At 47.1% G+C, this 15,070-nt stretch overlaps 6 protein-coding genes across 6 annotated transcripts; 1 reads left to right on the forward strand and 5 right to left on the reverse strand.

Annotated features, from left to right (window-relative positions):
* Window positions 1-258: 258 nt before the first annotated feature.
* On the reverse strand, window positions 259-1,404 carry M431DRAFT_530665 (hypothetical protein; the record flags this gene model as incomplete). Its single annotated transcript, XM_024920800.1, has 1 exon — window positions 259-1,404. One exon carries the CDS (start codon window positions 1,402-1,404, stop codon window positions 259-261), a length of 1,146 nt encoding a protein of 381 aa, XP_024774162.1.
* A 484-nt stretch (window positions 1,405-1,888) lies between these two features.
* Window positions 1,889-3,052, reverse strand: M431DRAFT_115099 (glycoside hydrolase family 11 protein). The gene is made up of 2 exons (XM_024911923.1): window positions 2,642-3,052; window positions 1,889-2,580 (listed from the first exon to the last, which is right to left on the reverse strand). The coding sequence occupies exons 1-2, from the start codon at window positions 2,905-2,907 to the stop codon at window positions 2,181-2,183; spliced, it is 666 nt and encodes a 221-aa protein (XP_024774163.1). The 5' UTR covers window positions 2,908-3,052; the 3' UTR covers window positions 1,889-2,180.
* Window positions 3,053-4,750: 1,698 nt separating this feature from the next.
* On the reverse strand, window positions 4,751-7,769 carry M431DRAFT_530667 (hypothetical protein; the record flags this gene model as incomplete). The annotated part of the gene is made up of 6 exons (XM_024920801.1): window positions 4,751-4,958; window positions 5,071-5,251; window positions 5,318-5,515; window positions 5,579-5,666; window positions 5,718-5,969; window positions 6,111-7,769. 6 exons carry the CDS (start codon window positions 7,767-7,769, stop codon window positions 4,751-4,753), a joined length of 2,586 nt encoding a protein of 861 aa, XP_024774164.1.
* A 658-nt stretch (window positions 7,770-8,427) lies between these two features.
* On the reverse strand, window positions 8,428-9,287 carry M431DRAFT_494719 (hypothetical protein; the record flags this gene model as incomplete). Its single annotated transcript, XM_024917280.1, has 3 exons — window positions 8,428-8,724; window positions 8,785-9,008; window positions 9,062-9,287. 3 exons carry the CDS (start codon window positions 9,285-9,287, stop codon window positions 8,428-8,430), a joined length of 747 nt encoding a protein of 248 aa, XP_024774165.1.
* Window positions 9,288-10,978: 1,691 nt separating this feature from the next.
* Window positions 10,979-12,343, forward strand: M431DRAFT_84687 (hypothetical protein; the record flags this gene model as incomplete). The annotated part of the gene is made up of 3 exons (XM_024923460.1): window positions 10,979-11,871; window positions 11,932-12,059; window positions 12,114-12,343. 3 exons carry the CDS (start codon window positions 10,979-10,981, stop codon window positions 12,341-12,343), a joined length of 1,251 nt encoding a protein of 416 aa, XP_024774166.1.
* Window positions 12,344-13,678: 1,335 nt separating this feature from the next.
* On the reverse strand, window positions 13,679-14,932 carry M431DRAFT_85757 (hypothetical protein; the record flags this gene model as incomplete). The annotated part of the gene is made up of 3 exons (XM_024923597.1): window positions 13,679-14,410; window positions 14,485-14,715; window positions 14,780-14,932. The coding sequence occupies 3 exons, from the start codon at window positions 14,930-14,932 to the stop codon at window positions 13,679-13,681; spliced, it is 1,116 nt and encodes a 371-aa protein (XP_024774167.1).
* Window positions 14,933-15,070: the final 138 nt, after the last annotated feature.

A 15,070-nucleotide genomic window follows, 5' to 3' on the forward strand; every position in this document is an offset into this window, starting at 1 on the left:
GTATCGTTACTTTCCCTACATGCTATAGTTTTCTAAATTTTCGTCCGTCACAGACAACGATTGCTAAATCTGTCTATCAAAGATACCAATCGTACATAGTCGTTGCCTCCTTATCTTGTTCCTTTTGTCCGCTTGAGACACCAAATGCCATACCTGCCTAGATGATGATGAAATTCAAACCCCCGGACTGGCCATGTCACTCTTCACTGGCTCTAATTGTATCCAGCAGTGAGATCTTTGGATGAAGACAAAGCTGCACTAATATATATTCCAATGTTTCTTTCCTCTTGAATTATCCTCTGGCCAAGGTCGGAGAACGCCTTTTCTCATGCGGAAATCTTCGCGCACCGCATTCTCCATTCGCCGTATCATGTGATCTTCATGGGTACCTCCGCCAGACCATTCAGGATATCTCTCAGTATCCACCCATTTGGAACTTGGGCCTCTCAATTCTTCGTCACTCCAGCCCATTTCTTGAGCCGTAGTAAGAATAGACGGACCAGAGAGGCCACCGTCTCCAAGATTTCGTGTGGAAAGGATTGGGTCTGGCTGATGTCCAAAGGCGGCAATCTCTCGCTTGTCCATGCTCATGACAAAGTCCACCGCAGTTTCAAGTGTCACTTGAACCACAGCCTCGCTACTATTAGTGCGCTGAATGACGGTTTTAATTTTGTGAGCTATGGGCTCAAATGAAATAGGAGCGCTGAGGCCTTCTTCTATTCCTGTCCGAACCAGGAGAACAGGAAGTTGGCGGATGTCAAGATCTTCATCATTGTATTCTTCCAGCCTGATGATGATCATGATTGCTCGGAATAGAGGCCGATGGAGGAAAAACTCTTGGTCACGGACGATTTGATCAATGCATGCGTACTTGTAAAGGCCCCATTTCTTCGGACCCTTGGGAGGTATTGGCTGCAAGGGATAAGGTGGCTCAAGCTCTTTGACTGCATCTCGAGCCTCTTGTGCTCTTGCACAGATGGCCGAATGGACTGGGATAGCGAGATCGACTAACGGGCCGGGTTGAAGATCGTCGGGAAGCAATTCTGGGAGGAAAGTCTTTGTAACGAATTGCAAGTATTCAATCTCGCTTTTATAAGGAACAAACCACTTGTGATAAAGATAGTTGTGCAGCACTTGTACAAACAGAGATGGATAAATTGTGCGCTTCGCCGAGAAAATGTATAAAGGCGCAGCTTTGTTACAGCAATCGTCGGCTTCTTGAAGTGTCATCTCGGCTGCTAGAAATGCAAGATCGGAAATATTTGGTTGGTAGATCCAACGAGGATCCGTCGAACGCCCATGTATCAGGTAACGATGCTTTTTCTCATGGAGGCCGCGCAGGTAGTGTAGAATCGCGTGCGGTGGTTGAGGCGCCTTGGGTACCTTGCCAAATTCATACGCCATTTTTGAAATAATGGGCGAGCGGCTTGTGATAGGTCAAAGGGGGTAGAAGAGGGGTCAAAGGATGCAATATTTAAGCAAAGTCATGTTCAATGGAAATTGGCCTTTCCTTGCTGATGGGGGTAAGCTGCTTTTAGATCTGTGTCATATGTGGCTATTGTGAACCACATGCGCAGCCTTGGAGTTAAATCTTAAAGCAGCCCGGGGCACTGATGCGCCACGACGAATTCTCTGTAAACTTAGACAGATTCATACTCATAGCTGCCTCCTATATAGTTTGGCTTAGAGCATAAATCGTCATAGATGCTCAATAGAGTTCGGGTTATAGCTCAAGTAGAAACTGCAATCAGCATCGGTATTGACAAGATCAACATTGCTATCTACATGTAACTTGTTATTCCCGCTTTGCAGTTGCTAGGTGAGTATTTCATGGCGATTCAAGGAAGGAAAGGGTGGTGGCAAAGATGATGTTTAATGTAGAGTCCATCCTTATACCCCTTTAATTGATAACCTACAACTAGCGATTTCATACATCTTCATCATTAAAAGGTACATTAAGCCTAGACTAAGCGAACTTTGAATATCCAGTACGTCAAGTGGGAAATACTTGTATGTCATAACTTTCGTTTCTCGTTTGACTAGGTCTATTTGTGCAATCTTCTCGTATACAAAATCTAGACTAGCCAATCCAGCATCGTGATTTCTCCATATACCCAAAGTAACAAACATGAGCCATTCATAGACTTCTCATTCCAATTTCGGTCGTCACATCAATCCATTTAGCTGACAGTGATGGAAGCAGAGCCAGAGCTAAAGTATCCCTCCACAGCAACAATCTGGTAGTCCATGGTGCCGAGAGTGAGACCGTGCGAAGCCCAGGCGTTGAAGTGGTTGGCCGTGTTGACCGAGCCGCTGGAGCGGTGGTTGCGGCGGACCGACCAGTACTGGTAAAAGGTGGCGGTTCCGATGATGGAGGGCTGGTTGACACGCTGAGTTCGGTAGATGTCGTAGACACTGCCGTCAGATGTAACCTCACCCAGCTTGGTGGCGCCAGTGGATGGGTTGTAAGTTCCAAAGTTCTCGACGATGTAGTACTCGATGAGAGGGTTGCGAGACCAACCGTAGATGGAGAGGTAGCTGTTTCCGTTGGGGTTGTAGCTACCGGAGAAGTTGATGACCCTAAAGAGAGATATGTTAGCTTTTGGTAACAAGATTTGACATCTGGGTTGTAATCTCTTACTTGTTCTTGGTGCCCGGCTGCCATCCCTTGCCTCCGACAAAGTTGCCAGAGTTGGACCAGTTGACGGTGAAAGAACCGCCGCCACCGTTGGTGTATGTCACGCCAGCATGGCCATCGTTCCAGTAAGAGTAGTAGTAGCCATTGCTGTAGCCCGTGCCAGGTCCAATGGTCTGACGCTTTTCCACCTCAACGGAGGATTCAGTGGGAGCAGACAGGACTCCGGCAATGGCGGCGAAGCCAGCGAGAAGGGAAGTAAAGGCAACCATTGTTTCAAATTGTTGTTCTTGTTTCTTGCTGTGATGGACTCTGTGAGCTGATTGATCGATGACTTTTGTTTCTCAGTTTCTGGGAGGACGGCGTCACCCTTTATAAATGAGTTTGCGGATAATTGGAACCAAATGCTGTCATGCCTCCGCACAGGCCTATGGCCGACCATTGGCAATTTACCCCGCCTGGATATGATCCTTTTCACAGAGACATTGCGCTTTGGGATCCCATCTTGACATGGTGATGCTGCTGTCCCAGCAACACCAAGCGAGATCACATGTGTGTAGTTTGCCACAAGCCGTGGGCTGATGGACTCATAGGTCCCGGTACATGTACGAAGAAGCGGAATGTTTCATTTACTGGCTCACGGCTAATATCGTCTTGGCGTCTCCGGCATTGGGGTTAAAAAAAGAAAAAACAAAAAAAGAGAAAAAGTTCCGAACATACAACTGACTCGATGATTTAACAATATCTTGTTGACAAGGTCCTCTTTTGCGGAGATCAGGCCACACGGTAAACCGCAACAAGTAATGTGACGAATCATCAGGAATAGCCGCCTACAGGATTACAATATCCCGTGGTGAAATGGCGAATGATCCATCTTTGCCGTCATGCAGAAGCTGTGCCCAAGGCATCCATGGGCATCCATGGGCCACGATGTTACATCGATTACCATATGCCCAATATGTTATGACATATACTTAACCCGTATGCTTCCAATTAACCATAACGCCATGTGCCCCCGGTCCGAAGCTGCATGCACCCCAACTCTTCAACAAACAGCCTACGACGGCATTCCACACGGCTTTCTCTCCATTGGCCTAGTGCCGATGAAGCAATCTAGGAGAAAAAAACGGGACTCGAGCCGTGATTCGCGGGGCAGAGGTGCAGCTCGTCTAACGGCTAAATTGGATATAATCGGACTCGGGCAGATGTAAGCAAAAAGTTGGCTGCCAGGGTCTTCTCGGCGGCATGTTTTTTGATCATGCAACTACCCCAGGAGTACGGAGGAAAAATATCAACCGTGATCGAACAGTGATAGTTGTTTTTTTGCCTAAAATCAGCTGGAATGGGGCGGCCCAATGGGAGATGCTGCCTTTGCAGCCATTGTAGTGCAAGTCAACATGTAGTCAGGAGGGAAACTAGCCCTTCTTTTGATGGAAGACTTCTGTTACTTTCGAGGCTGAATTAGAAATCTAACGTCACTTGCTAAGAAAAGAAGCTTCGAGCATCATCTTGGACACCTGGTAAAGCCTTGAAGGATTGTACTGCAAGCAAACAAGCAAGACCATTCTTCTCTTTCGCTGTCCCAATTTTAGCAGCATTCTTGTACAGCATCTGTTTTAAAATGGTTTATAATCCCCCCCCCCCCCCCATCTCGATATGTTAATCATTTATCTCGCTCAACTACGTCCAGTATCGTGTTGGACTGTAATGCTTTCCAAACGCTTCCAATGACTACTCTATGGTCAATTTGGTATCACAAAATGACGTTACTGGGTGAATATTATCCAAAAAGCAGTGTCCGTAAGACCAGTAGCGAAACATCTAAAGACATACACTTGGCTTCTGATCTAGAACAGTCTTTTAAGTCCTGAGACAGAAGCTGGAGCTCACGATAGATCTTTGGTAGTGAAGAACTCTACTAATCTAAGTGGTTTCTTCCCTTGATCTGAGAAGATCCATACCAGTCTATATCAGGGAATACAATAGAAATCTTCTTTCTTATATTCCTCCCTGGAGTAGCCGTTATATATCTATGTGCCAATAGCAAATGCGCATGGCTACACTATTTTCACTGACATTATTTTGTTCGACTGAGATATATACCGCTCTTTTCGTCTAAGTAGGGCTAAAATTATCTGAAATTTTCCTTGGGTCAGAGCAGCCTCGGTGATACGAGGTTATATCTAAGCGTCCAGTTGACAATGCGATCGCAATTTCATCTGCCCACGTTAACAAATTACCCAAACGTAGCTCTCTGAGCTCATCTAACTCCTCGATCAAGCGAATTCGAAGATTTACTCCAATGGAGTTAATCAAGCAGTGGCTAAGTCACAGAGTATAAGTAAATTCAGGATTCTCCTTATCCGTCAAATCTAGCCACCTATCCAACAACCAGTTAGAATATTACCTCTCTAATCCAGGGGCGATACACTTACTCAGAGTTCTCTTGCGTTACATAGCCGGGTTCCGCTCTAAGGGCTGCCTTCTTTTGGTTCATCCGTCTACAATACCACCAAATAAAGATGACATCTATCATGCAAAGGACATAGCAGACAAGAATGGTGACTTTAGCCGGGATAAAACCAGGTGCATCCGCCGGACGAAAGGTTTGAGGGCCTTGCATCTCAATTGGTCAGTTGGACTGTTACCATGCAAGTTTTGGAGGAGCATGCATGTACATACCAATGATGTTGCCGGCACAATAGAAGATCAGATACATGGCAGCCACAGTAGTCTTCTTGGTGTATCCGGCAATATTAGAAGAAATTAGACTCAACAGTGCCACGAATGGCGTCGTCCCGGCCAGAGTCAAGTAGTAACCAACAAGCTTACCCGCCTTTGCAGAATCTGGCAATGCAACGAGCAGGATGGCTCCCAGTACTGCCAAACTCAGTCTACTAAGTGATACCAGTAGTCGATTTTTGTATTTATCGCTACACTAACTACTAAGCAACAAGCTGACAACTTGAACGGCGCCAGCAGGAGTTCCAAGAAGCAGAGACTGTGTAGGACTATAGCCAAACGAGACGATCTAGTCACATTAGTCAAAGGTTGAGCCATACATCCCCTAAGTGCCACTTACGAGCTGACTAAAGAAGTTGCTGATGCCTCCATTTGGTATGTTGGAAGCAATGCTGTAGAAAGCAAATGCCCAGGCTAAGGGGTCCATAAGGGCCTCCTTGAATTGATACGTCTTGAAATGCTTGTTGCCGATTCCCTGCTGGTTGACTCTGACTCTTGCTACGGCGAGAACTCGGCCAGTCTCACTAAGCCATCTCGACTTGAGCTGATTGTCCGGTACGACGATCAGAAAGATGATGCCAAGAACAAAAGACTAGTTTGGAAATTCAAGGGTCTGAATCGCTGCTGTTAGTCATATCGAGAACTGTTCGAAACCTCCTGATGTCAGATAAGCCTGGAAATCTAAACGTTCCCCTTTCCGTTCTTCTTCCGCAACAAAAGACTCAACAAAGACCGCTGCTCTTGAGTAATTCTTGCCAAATTTCCCGAGCGCATGCAACCGAGCGATTAACCACTCCCTGTGGAGGAGATCGTCGGTTTCGAGTATCGCTATGAAGAGTGGCCAAGCGATCCGCAGCATAGCCTCGTCCCCCTCAAGTTTGAAAGCTTGGTATGCTAATTTCATAATCATCTTTAACGATACCATCCGCCTGTCCGGAGAGGATCGTCGGGGATCCGCACATCTTACGTAGTAAAGTATCGCTGCATGGTAGTGAGGAACGATGAACCGAAGATTCTTGATAACGCGGAGACTGTTGTCCGTCTCGACGGTTATTTTGCTCGCCAGTAGGAAAGTCTCGGTATATGTTTCAGCTATTTCCTGAAAGGCGAGTTCAATGACGTTTTCACATTGCTCGGCGGCTGTTGAAACCTGCTTCCTCAGGCTATCCAATCTTGAGGCCATGTACCTGACCTGAAAGCAAGAGCCGTACAATAAGAATATGTCGTGGTTGCTGATGTCATCCATCAGTTCCTGTATCGGATAATCGTCGCCCCATACCCTGCAAAACAATGGATTTGAGTACTTTGCTACTTCAGTGAAGCTTCGGAAGAGACTGGTTTGCAGTCGAGAATCACATCCGTCGCAGATGTGAGCATGTTCTTCAAGTAAGCCATGAAGTGACGCGTTAAAGTCTCCTCCCAGTCCAGTTGAAGCAGCTCCAGCGTCAAGGAGAGATATCCAAATCAGCATTCGTGCAGAAAAGAGAGAGAGGGTATGCATGCGCCTCTGAGAAGAATCGAGTTCCATGGTGTTGGCAGAGGAAGGGATATGGTGGTTTGCGTCTGCCGGAAGAGTGAGGGCTTGTCTGGCCTCACTTTGTACAATTGTTGCAAGGCCTTTCAGATGGCTAGATAGGCCAACACCGTTGCCATCACCAAATTTCTGCTCATAGGTCAACATGAGCCAGATGCTAGCTAGGATAGTATCAAGCCCGGTGACTGCATCAGCTCCGTTTACAAACTCGGCCAATTGACTCAGAGCCGCTGAATAGTGCAGGATAGAGATATCGTCGTCCTTGACATCAGCTTGGCCATTGTTTTGAAGACAAAGCATTTCTCGTCTCGCAACCGAAACGGCCATGTGCATTGCGAGTTCGGACTTGGTTGCAATATTGTATATGACCGAGATGACATTGTATTGGGGGTTTTTGGTATGTTGATGTCTGGAAAACGTGGTCCGGAAGTACTGGATGGCTTCCCGCTCTTGAAGCCCCAATGTCAAAGAACAGGCAGCAGGGACATTCGGAGGGCTCGGCGAGTAGTGACAGAGACCACTTGTACCCAAGTTGTACACGATTACTTGTGAAGAGTTGTCGGTCTCTTCCTCGGAGGGTTGAGCGTCTGCTTCGTGACTCTCGCTTCCACTCTCATCCCGGGCAAGCCTTGACTCTTCCTGTGGTTGCTGTGTAAGTGCTTTTGCTCTTCCCCGAACATACGGTTTTCTTTGCCGTGGCTGATAGTCGCAAAACAAGTGCAATCGACTACATCTGGCACAAAAAGGTTGTTGTTCATCGCATTTGACTTTCTTGCCTCTGCATGTCCAGCAACCAGCAACGGACCGTCGCGAGTGCCGGCCGGAAGCCGCTGCAGAAGGATCTCTCCCTTGCGACATTCCTGGGGCTTACTGTGCCGGCAAAAGCACAAGATGAAATCTCGCAGGGTCAGATTTCGCGATGAGTTTTTGCTGGGGTTGGTGTGGAAAACGCAGCCGTCTGGCCAAAACGCTGTTGATTGAAGACATGGAGGCATAGAAGTCTATTGGCTGTGAGCATCGAAAGAAGGCGATCTGCGGGGGAAGAGGAAGAGCTGAATCTGCTGAATTAGCCGACCGGCAAATTCAGCCTCCTTCACAAGGATCGTGGTCTCTGTGCCACATGCCTTCTTTATCTAAAACCATCAAGCGCGATCTCACTTGGGCGTTATTACATTGAATTCTTTCTTATTTTTCGATGTCCCTTTCGTGATCAAATAAGGGGGCAAAGTGTTTCCAAAAATAGGTAGTTGTAGGCTTGGGGTTCAAAGTGTCATTCTCATGGTACCCGCATTGACAGTCTCTCAGGATGCTATCGACGTAGACATACAAGGCGCACCATATTTCTTTCCTTGCGGCCGAAGAATGAGACGGAACCACTAATACAACCATTTCCAAATCACTCCCAGCAGACCCGCCCACCTCGAAGGTCTTCTAAACGCCACTGGGGTATGATAGCTTACGCCGCTTGTCCGAGAACCGGCCAGTACGAAATGCTTCAATAGTCCCAGAAGCTAGGCTATATGGATGTTCCAAGTAGAAATTTGCGCATCGCTTGCAGTATTTCCATTCCATCATGCTCCAGATTGAGCTTTGTTAGTGCATAATTATAAAGTTCTTGTTCCACCAAGCCCTCCTTGTATCTTTGATCTAGCCAAGATTTTGAGATTCTTGAATCAAATTCTGGATGTCCCTGAATCGTGAGAACTCTCCCCGGTTGGAACATCATCTGAACCTTGCAGGAACAACTTGAAGCAAGGACATCGATGTTTGGAGGAACTTCAACCACAGCATCTCTATGCATTTGGTGAACCATCTAACAATTAAACAAAGGCGTTAGTATAATCCACGTAATTTATGACTCAGAGAAACCTACAAGAGCATCCTTTCCGAAGAGCTTTTGGCCTATGGATGTCATGTCCATTTTGCAAACGCCGAGTTCCCACCCTGCTGGGTTACGCGATATCTTACCACCCAGAGCCCGTGCAATTATTTGATGACCATAGCACACCCCACTCATTGGTATGTTCATTATATACGCCATCTGAACCAATTTTACCAAAGATATAACCCATGGATCGTCATCAGAGGCTGTGTACTCTTGAAACTAACTTGTTAGTACTCACGGCGCTATTGGAGGAGATGCCTCTTACTGCTTCCTAGTAGGAGAAGACCATGGATTTCGTTCCACGGAGGCAGCGCATCTTCTTCAAAGACGCTCCATTTTAAAATTCTCAACGTTGGCGACGCATTTGGATGGTAACGCCAGCATTTGTGTAGACAATGGGAAATAATATCGCCGTATGTGCCGTAGACATTGAGAATCTCATCAGCGGGCAATTCGAATTCCAGAACAACAAGGTTGAAAGTTGTGTCCATCTTCCAGTGTGAGGAGTGTAGTGAGAAATCTAGATTGACACAAATGGGTTATTATCCCTTCGAAGTTTCTGTTGAGTCCATCTAGAGTAGTTGATAATCTCTCATGAAGGCAGCATGGTATTTATGTTGAATGTGTTAGTCGGCTCGGGCATATTGCGAAATCGTCAAATCCAAAGAATGAATTAGGCCATTCTGTGGGTTTCTTCAGGTCGCTATAATGGAGCTTGGTGCTTTTTCATTCTCATTACACTCATCAAATCACATGATTCGTTATGGAAGCCTCCAAGAAGCTGACGAGGCCGATCGAGAGCCTCAGCTAGCCCAGTCAGTCCAGCCTTTGCACATAATAGATCATTGGCTCAATTTACAGTCGGCACGTCTGCTCACTGTAGGGCCTGAATGTTCTGCGGATGCTAGTCAGAGCTTGGGCTGCAGAGATGGGGAAGATGCCCACATCCCTGAATACGGGCGGACAGCCTAACACCTCTGGATTCACCTGTATATGCAAATTCTAGCAAGCGAATGTCATAACACACATAGCTTCCAAGTCGCTCAACAAGTGGCAAAGGCTCATTATCTTATCCCAGAAATTTACTAGTATCTTGGGTTACATTAATCAATGTCGGTGACCTTGCAATGAACAAAGCGACAAGTCGTGATGAACAAAGAGGAACTGTATATGGCAAGAATTATCTTCTGGAGTGGCGAATAGCTGCGAACGACAAATGAACTTGATAGCAAAATACCGACATATGTAGCCATCAAGCGATACTCCCTATGCGATCCTATCATCTACTATCTGACAGTACATGTAGGCATATTCGCGGATATTCCCGCTATTATGTGATGCAGAGATACTCTCATAGACTCCAACTATTTTCTAATAGTAGAGATGTCTATCGCTACCATCTGCTAGTAGATAGATGTAGACGTAGTATAGAGTAGTATTTTTTAATCACTTGCGGAGTATATAGCGAAAGCTGCAAATACTTCCCAATATTTGCTACCAAGTCTACAAGGATACGTTTTGGCATCCATCAACATACGAATTACAATCGTGTTTATAATAAGTCCACAAACTTTAACAAACATTTTCATCAATAATTTCAGTTTGAGTAAAGGACTTGGGGACATAATAGCCCATAAGTGATGTACGCTCCGCTCTAGTATACTCAAGAGTATCCCTATCTACCTCCTGGTGAGAAAATCATTACTGTCCGATCCAATAAAGCAACTCTTCCCCAAGCAACTCTCCGCCTGCTCTCTTTATCATTTAAATTTTGGAAAGCGTGGATTTTGAGTCAACAACCGAATTTGCCGAGTAAACCAGAAAAATCGGGCCTGAACTTGCCGACGGTCGGAAGATTTACTCTCTACTAGAAAGTAAGCATAGCCAACTACCAACTAGCCGGTCGAAATATGACTAAATTTATTAACAGTTAGGGGATTCGCCAAGGGCGCTATATGATTTCAAAGGTTACAAGTCAATTAATATTGAAATCAGCCAATTGAAATGTCCACAGGATTCAGGTTTCTATTATTTGCATGGCAAGTGTACTTATATAAACCAGAAACATCCCATGAATTGAGAACTGAAATTCTCGCAGTACTCGTTTCATTACCTCTCAGCTCATATTCACAAACTTGTCAACACCAAAGCATATCTTTGACAAAATCTTCCCATAATCATCATGGTCCACCTCAAATCCAGTGATCATATTGCTGAAGATACCGTGAAGCGATTTCTCAACAACTCACATGATGCCATCGACGCCGCTGACCAAGACCTGCGAGCGCTCAATAAAGCTATCCATGATAACCCGGAATTAGGTTACCAGGAATTCTATGCTGTGGAGACAATATCTTCGTTCCTACAAAAACATGGGTATGCCGTCACCAAGCAAGCATATGGCTTGGAGACATCTTTCATGGCCGAGATTGGCTCAGGCGGCTCTCTCGTGATCATATGTGTTGAGTATGATGCGTTACCTGACATTGGCCATGCTTGTGGCCATAACTTGATCACAACTTCTTCGATGGCAGCTTTCCTTGGAGCCGCAAAAGTGCTTCAGTCAGAGAGCTTTCCTGGAAGGATACGGATTTTGGGCACGCCTGCGGAAGAAGGTGGAGGAGGAAAAGTCAAACTGATCGAAGCCGGCGCCTTCGACGACGAAGACATTGCTGCTGCCATCATGGCCCATCCCTTGGCGGCGCATCAATTCGCAGAGGGATACGATGGGCTCGCCGGCTTGAAATTCATTGCCTCGCAAAAATTTGAGGTCGAGTTTCGTGGCCGATCTGCTCACGCCGCGGGTGAGCCATGGAACGGTGTCAATGCACTTGACGCTGCAGTAATGGCATACAACGGTATCTCCATGCTGCGGCAGCAGATGAGACCAGACGAACGGGTTCACGGAGTCATCAACGACGGAGGCACGGCGCCTAATGTTATCGCCAACTACACTCGAATGACATGGCTTGTCCGCAGTCCATCGACGAAACGAAGCGAGACGCTTTTGAAGAAAGTGCAGCAGTCTTTTAATGCTGCTGCCTTGAGCACAGGCTGCGAGTACAACATTATTCCGTATGTTTCATCCGGCGTCTATGGCGTAGTTGTAAAGTTACTTACTCACTCCATCGATAGGGGCCCGACTTATGAAGATCTAAGAGTCAACGACGCAATATGTCAACAGTATGCCGCTGATATGTTGTCTATCGGGCAGAAGATCCTGGTAAAGGATGACAACTCGTACACTGCATCGACTGACATGGGTGAGATAGCCTCCTTACCATCTACAAGTCCACTGTGGAGCTGACTCATAATAGGCAGTGTCTCTTACAAAGTTCCGAGTTTTCACGGAGCATTCCCTATCCCTACAGACCTAGGTGTATCCCTACACCATCCGCGATTTGCAGACCATGCAGGAAGCGACAGTGCCCATGAAGCAGCGATAAAATGTGGGAAGGGGATGGCAATGTTAACAATCCGTCTGCTAACAAACCCACGCCTTGTAGAGGCTGCAAGAAAAAACTTTAACGAGCTTGTTGAGGTATGAATCCCTCTGAGATTAGAGAAAAGAAATCAGGCCTAAGTAGATTGGAAATCTGCGGTTGTTTTTACCCATACATATTTAGCCCGAAGACAGAGAACATCTAAGTGGATTTACTTATCTTGCTGTTAGTGGTTTGGATGAGACAAGATGTGAGTGTTGTAGCCAAGCCTGCCTTGGACAATTCGAAGACAAGTCTGTCACGGCTACTTTAGGGTAAAGATTTGATCGCCCATGTTTGTTTTGCTCATTGGTGAGTTCGTGAATTAGCTTCCCCTTTGCATGAACCGAAATCCAAAGCCGTGTGTATTTGGCTTTCATCGATGGGACCTCAAATGACTGATATGAGGCGATGATCTAAAGGGTATCAATCACCTAACGCGGTTGCTCCTCCTACAGGAGCACAGACGCGCGAACTCAGATGAGTGTCCCTCCGTCGAGGGGAACCGGTCGTCATATCGTCAGAGGGGACCGTTGAAGGATCCGTCCTAACGTCGGGCCTCGTGACTTCAACGTCCAATCTTCATATTGGCAGACCGTATTGCTTAAGGCGGAGGTGGGTTCCTTGGTTGTGTCAGGACTAAAGTGTGGCCACTACTTGGGTGTGAACAATCCCTACCGATCGAGGTATTTTCTTCCCTGGACCGAAGAGATGCATCCCATCCTGTATTAAGGGGTAGTGATTGAACATATTGTTAGTAGTGGGTGATATTAAAACTATCGCTAGTGGAAGGGAGTACATGATACTATTGCCAGTAGAAGAGAGTAGAGGATGCTATCCCTTATAGAAGAAAGTAGAGATACTATTGCTTATAAAAGGAAGTAGTGACAATATCCCTAGTAGCGAAGATATCTTTGCATATAATCTATGATGAAGAATTAGCTGGTATAGTATGTGAGATAGGGTGTCTGTATAGAGGTTTTGTCACAACAACGAAACGAGTTCATAATTCCAGAGTTGAAGAATGTACTGGCTGGGCGGGCACCGGAACCGGGTACTTCGACAGTCAAACTTTCTGCTGTCAATGTTGTTGTTACCGTCGTCAATTCTGTCGTTACTGATTTTGAGCGTGACTGTTTCTGTGTTGGGCCATCTCAATTGGGTTGTTTGATCCTTCACTGTTGGCAGGCTAGATGCGATACATGCTAAGATCTATACAGCTAGACCATTACTTCACACAAACTCCAAGATACAGGCATTGTGCACATCATTATCATTTAGGGTTACTATGTACATATCAAAGTAATTTTCATGGTCAACACATTACTGCTTCTCTTGTTTTCTCCAGAGGCCGTGACTCTCACGATGCCTCTTCATCCTCATTATTCTTAAACGGATACTTAATGAGCCTTGCAGCCAGAGGTAATGGTGGCAGTGGCGAAAGTGGTAGTAGCGGTGGCGCACACACATCCCTGGCCAGAAATGCTGGTGATGGGAGGGGACTTGCAGGTGGGCTCGCTGGTGAAGGAGGCGTAGGTGCTGGTGGGCTCGACGGTGGGCTCAACCAGTTCAGCCTTGACGAGGACGGGGATGATCTGGCCGGTGGAAAGGCTGAAAGAGCGGTGGTTCAGCACGGTGAGGATGGCGCCAATCTCACCAGAGTGGCTGGTGATGCTGAGCCAGGTGTTGTCGTCGTGAGAGAAGACGTCGTCAATGACAATCTTGCTGCGGGCGACCTGGTGAGCAGAGGTCTCGCCCTTGTCCTGGGCGCCCTCCCAAAGCTCGTCATCCTCGGTAAAGCCCGCCTCGAACTGGAAGTTGGGAGCAAAAGCGTGGATCTGAGTCTTGGTGGAGCGGCGGTCGCAGGTGTGGATGCTGATGCTCTCACGGAAAAGCTCCTTGATGGTGGGCTTGAAGGGGTGAGGCAGCTTCAGGCTGCCAAAGGTGAGCTGGGCCGTCTGGAGGCATCGTCGGAGAGGCGAGCTGTAGTAAGACTCAAAGTAAGGGAGACCGTCGGCGAAGCGGGACTTGAAGTAGGCGTTGGCCTTTGTGGTCTGGGCAATGCCATTGTTGGTCAGCTCGGCGTCAGCCCAGGTAGCGGTGCTGTTGCCATTCTGCTCAGCCCAGTAGCACTGCGTGACAGTTAGCAACCATGTCGATGCCCGGTATGAAAGACTCAAAAGTCAGTCTTTGAGACTATACTCACGTTCCAGGCAGGGGTGCCGTAAAAGGTCTCGGCGGCGTTGTGCCATCCCTCGCCGTGGCGACCCATGAAGAGCACCTTGTAAGTGGTCTGGTCCTTCTTGTTCTTGCGGCAGTCGTCGTTGAGGGACTCGACGTAGTTGGCGAAGCGCTGCCACTGGGTCTTCTTGTGGCGAGGGTCGAACTTTGCATCAGTGGGGTAAGTCCTGTTGAGAAGACCAAAGTTGAAGTTGGCCTATGAATGTCAGGCGCGAGTCGAGGTAATTGAGATTTGATTCATCCTCTCTTTGGATACGTACATAGTCAAAGGTGTTGGGGTCAGTGTTGGCATCATCCTGGAGGAAGAAGCCCGGGACGGAAGTGTACTTGATCTCGTCACAGTCGGAAACTTCCTTCCAGGCCATGGCGCCGGGGGCGAGCGCCAGGGCAACAGACAGCATGGAGGCCTTCATCTTGACGGTGCTTGAGATGAAGATGAAGATGAAGATGCAGGTGACGATGCAGATCCAGATGCTCAGACTTGCTTGGTTGCGACGGGGAACAGGCGACCTGGCGAGCGAAGAAGACGTCAATGCGCCGACGGGCGAACG

Source organism: Trichoderma harzianum, assembly GCF_003025095.1.
Source record: "Trichoderma harzianum CBS 226.95 unplaced genomic scaffold M431scaffold_6, whole genome shotgun sequence".
Taxonomy (NCBI): domain Eukaryota; kingdom Fungi; phylum Ascomycota; class Sordariomycetes; order Hypocreales; family Hypocreaceae; genus Trichoderma; species Trichoderma harzianum.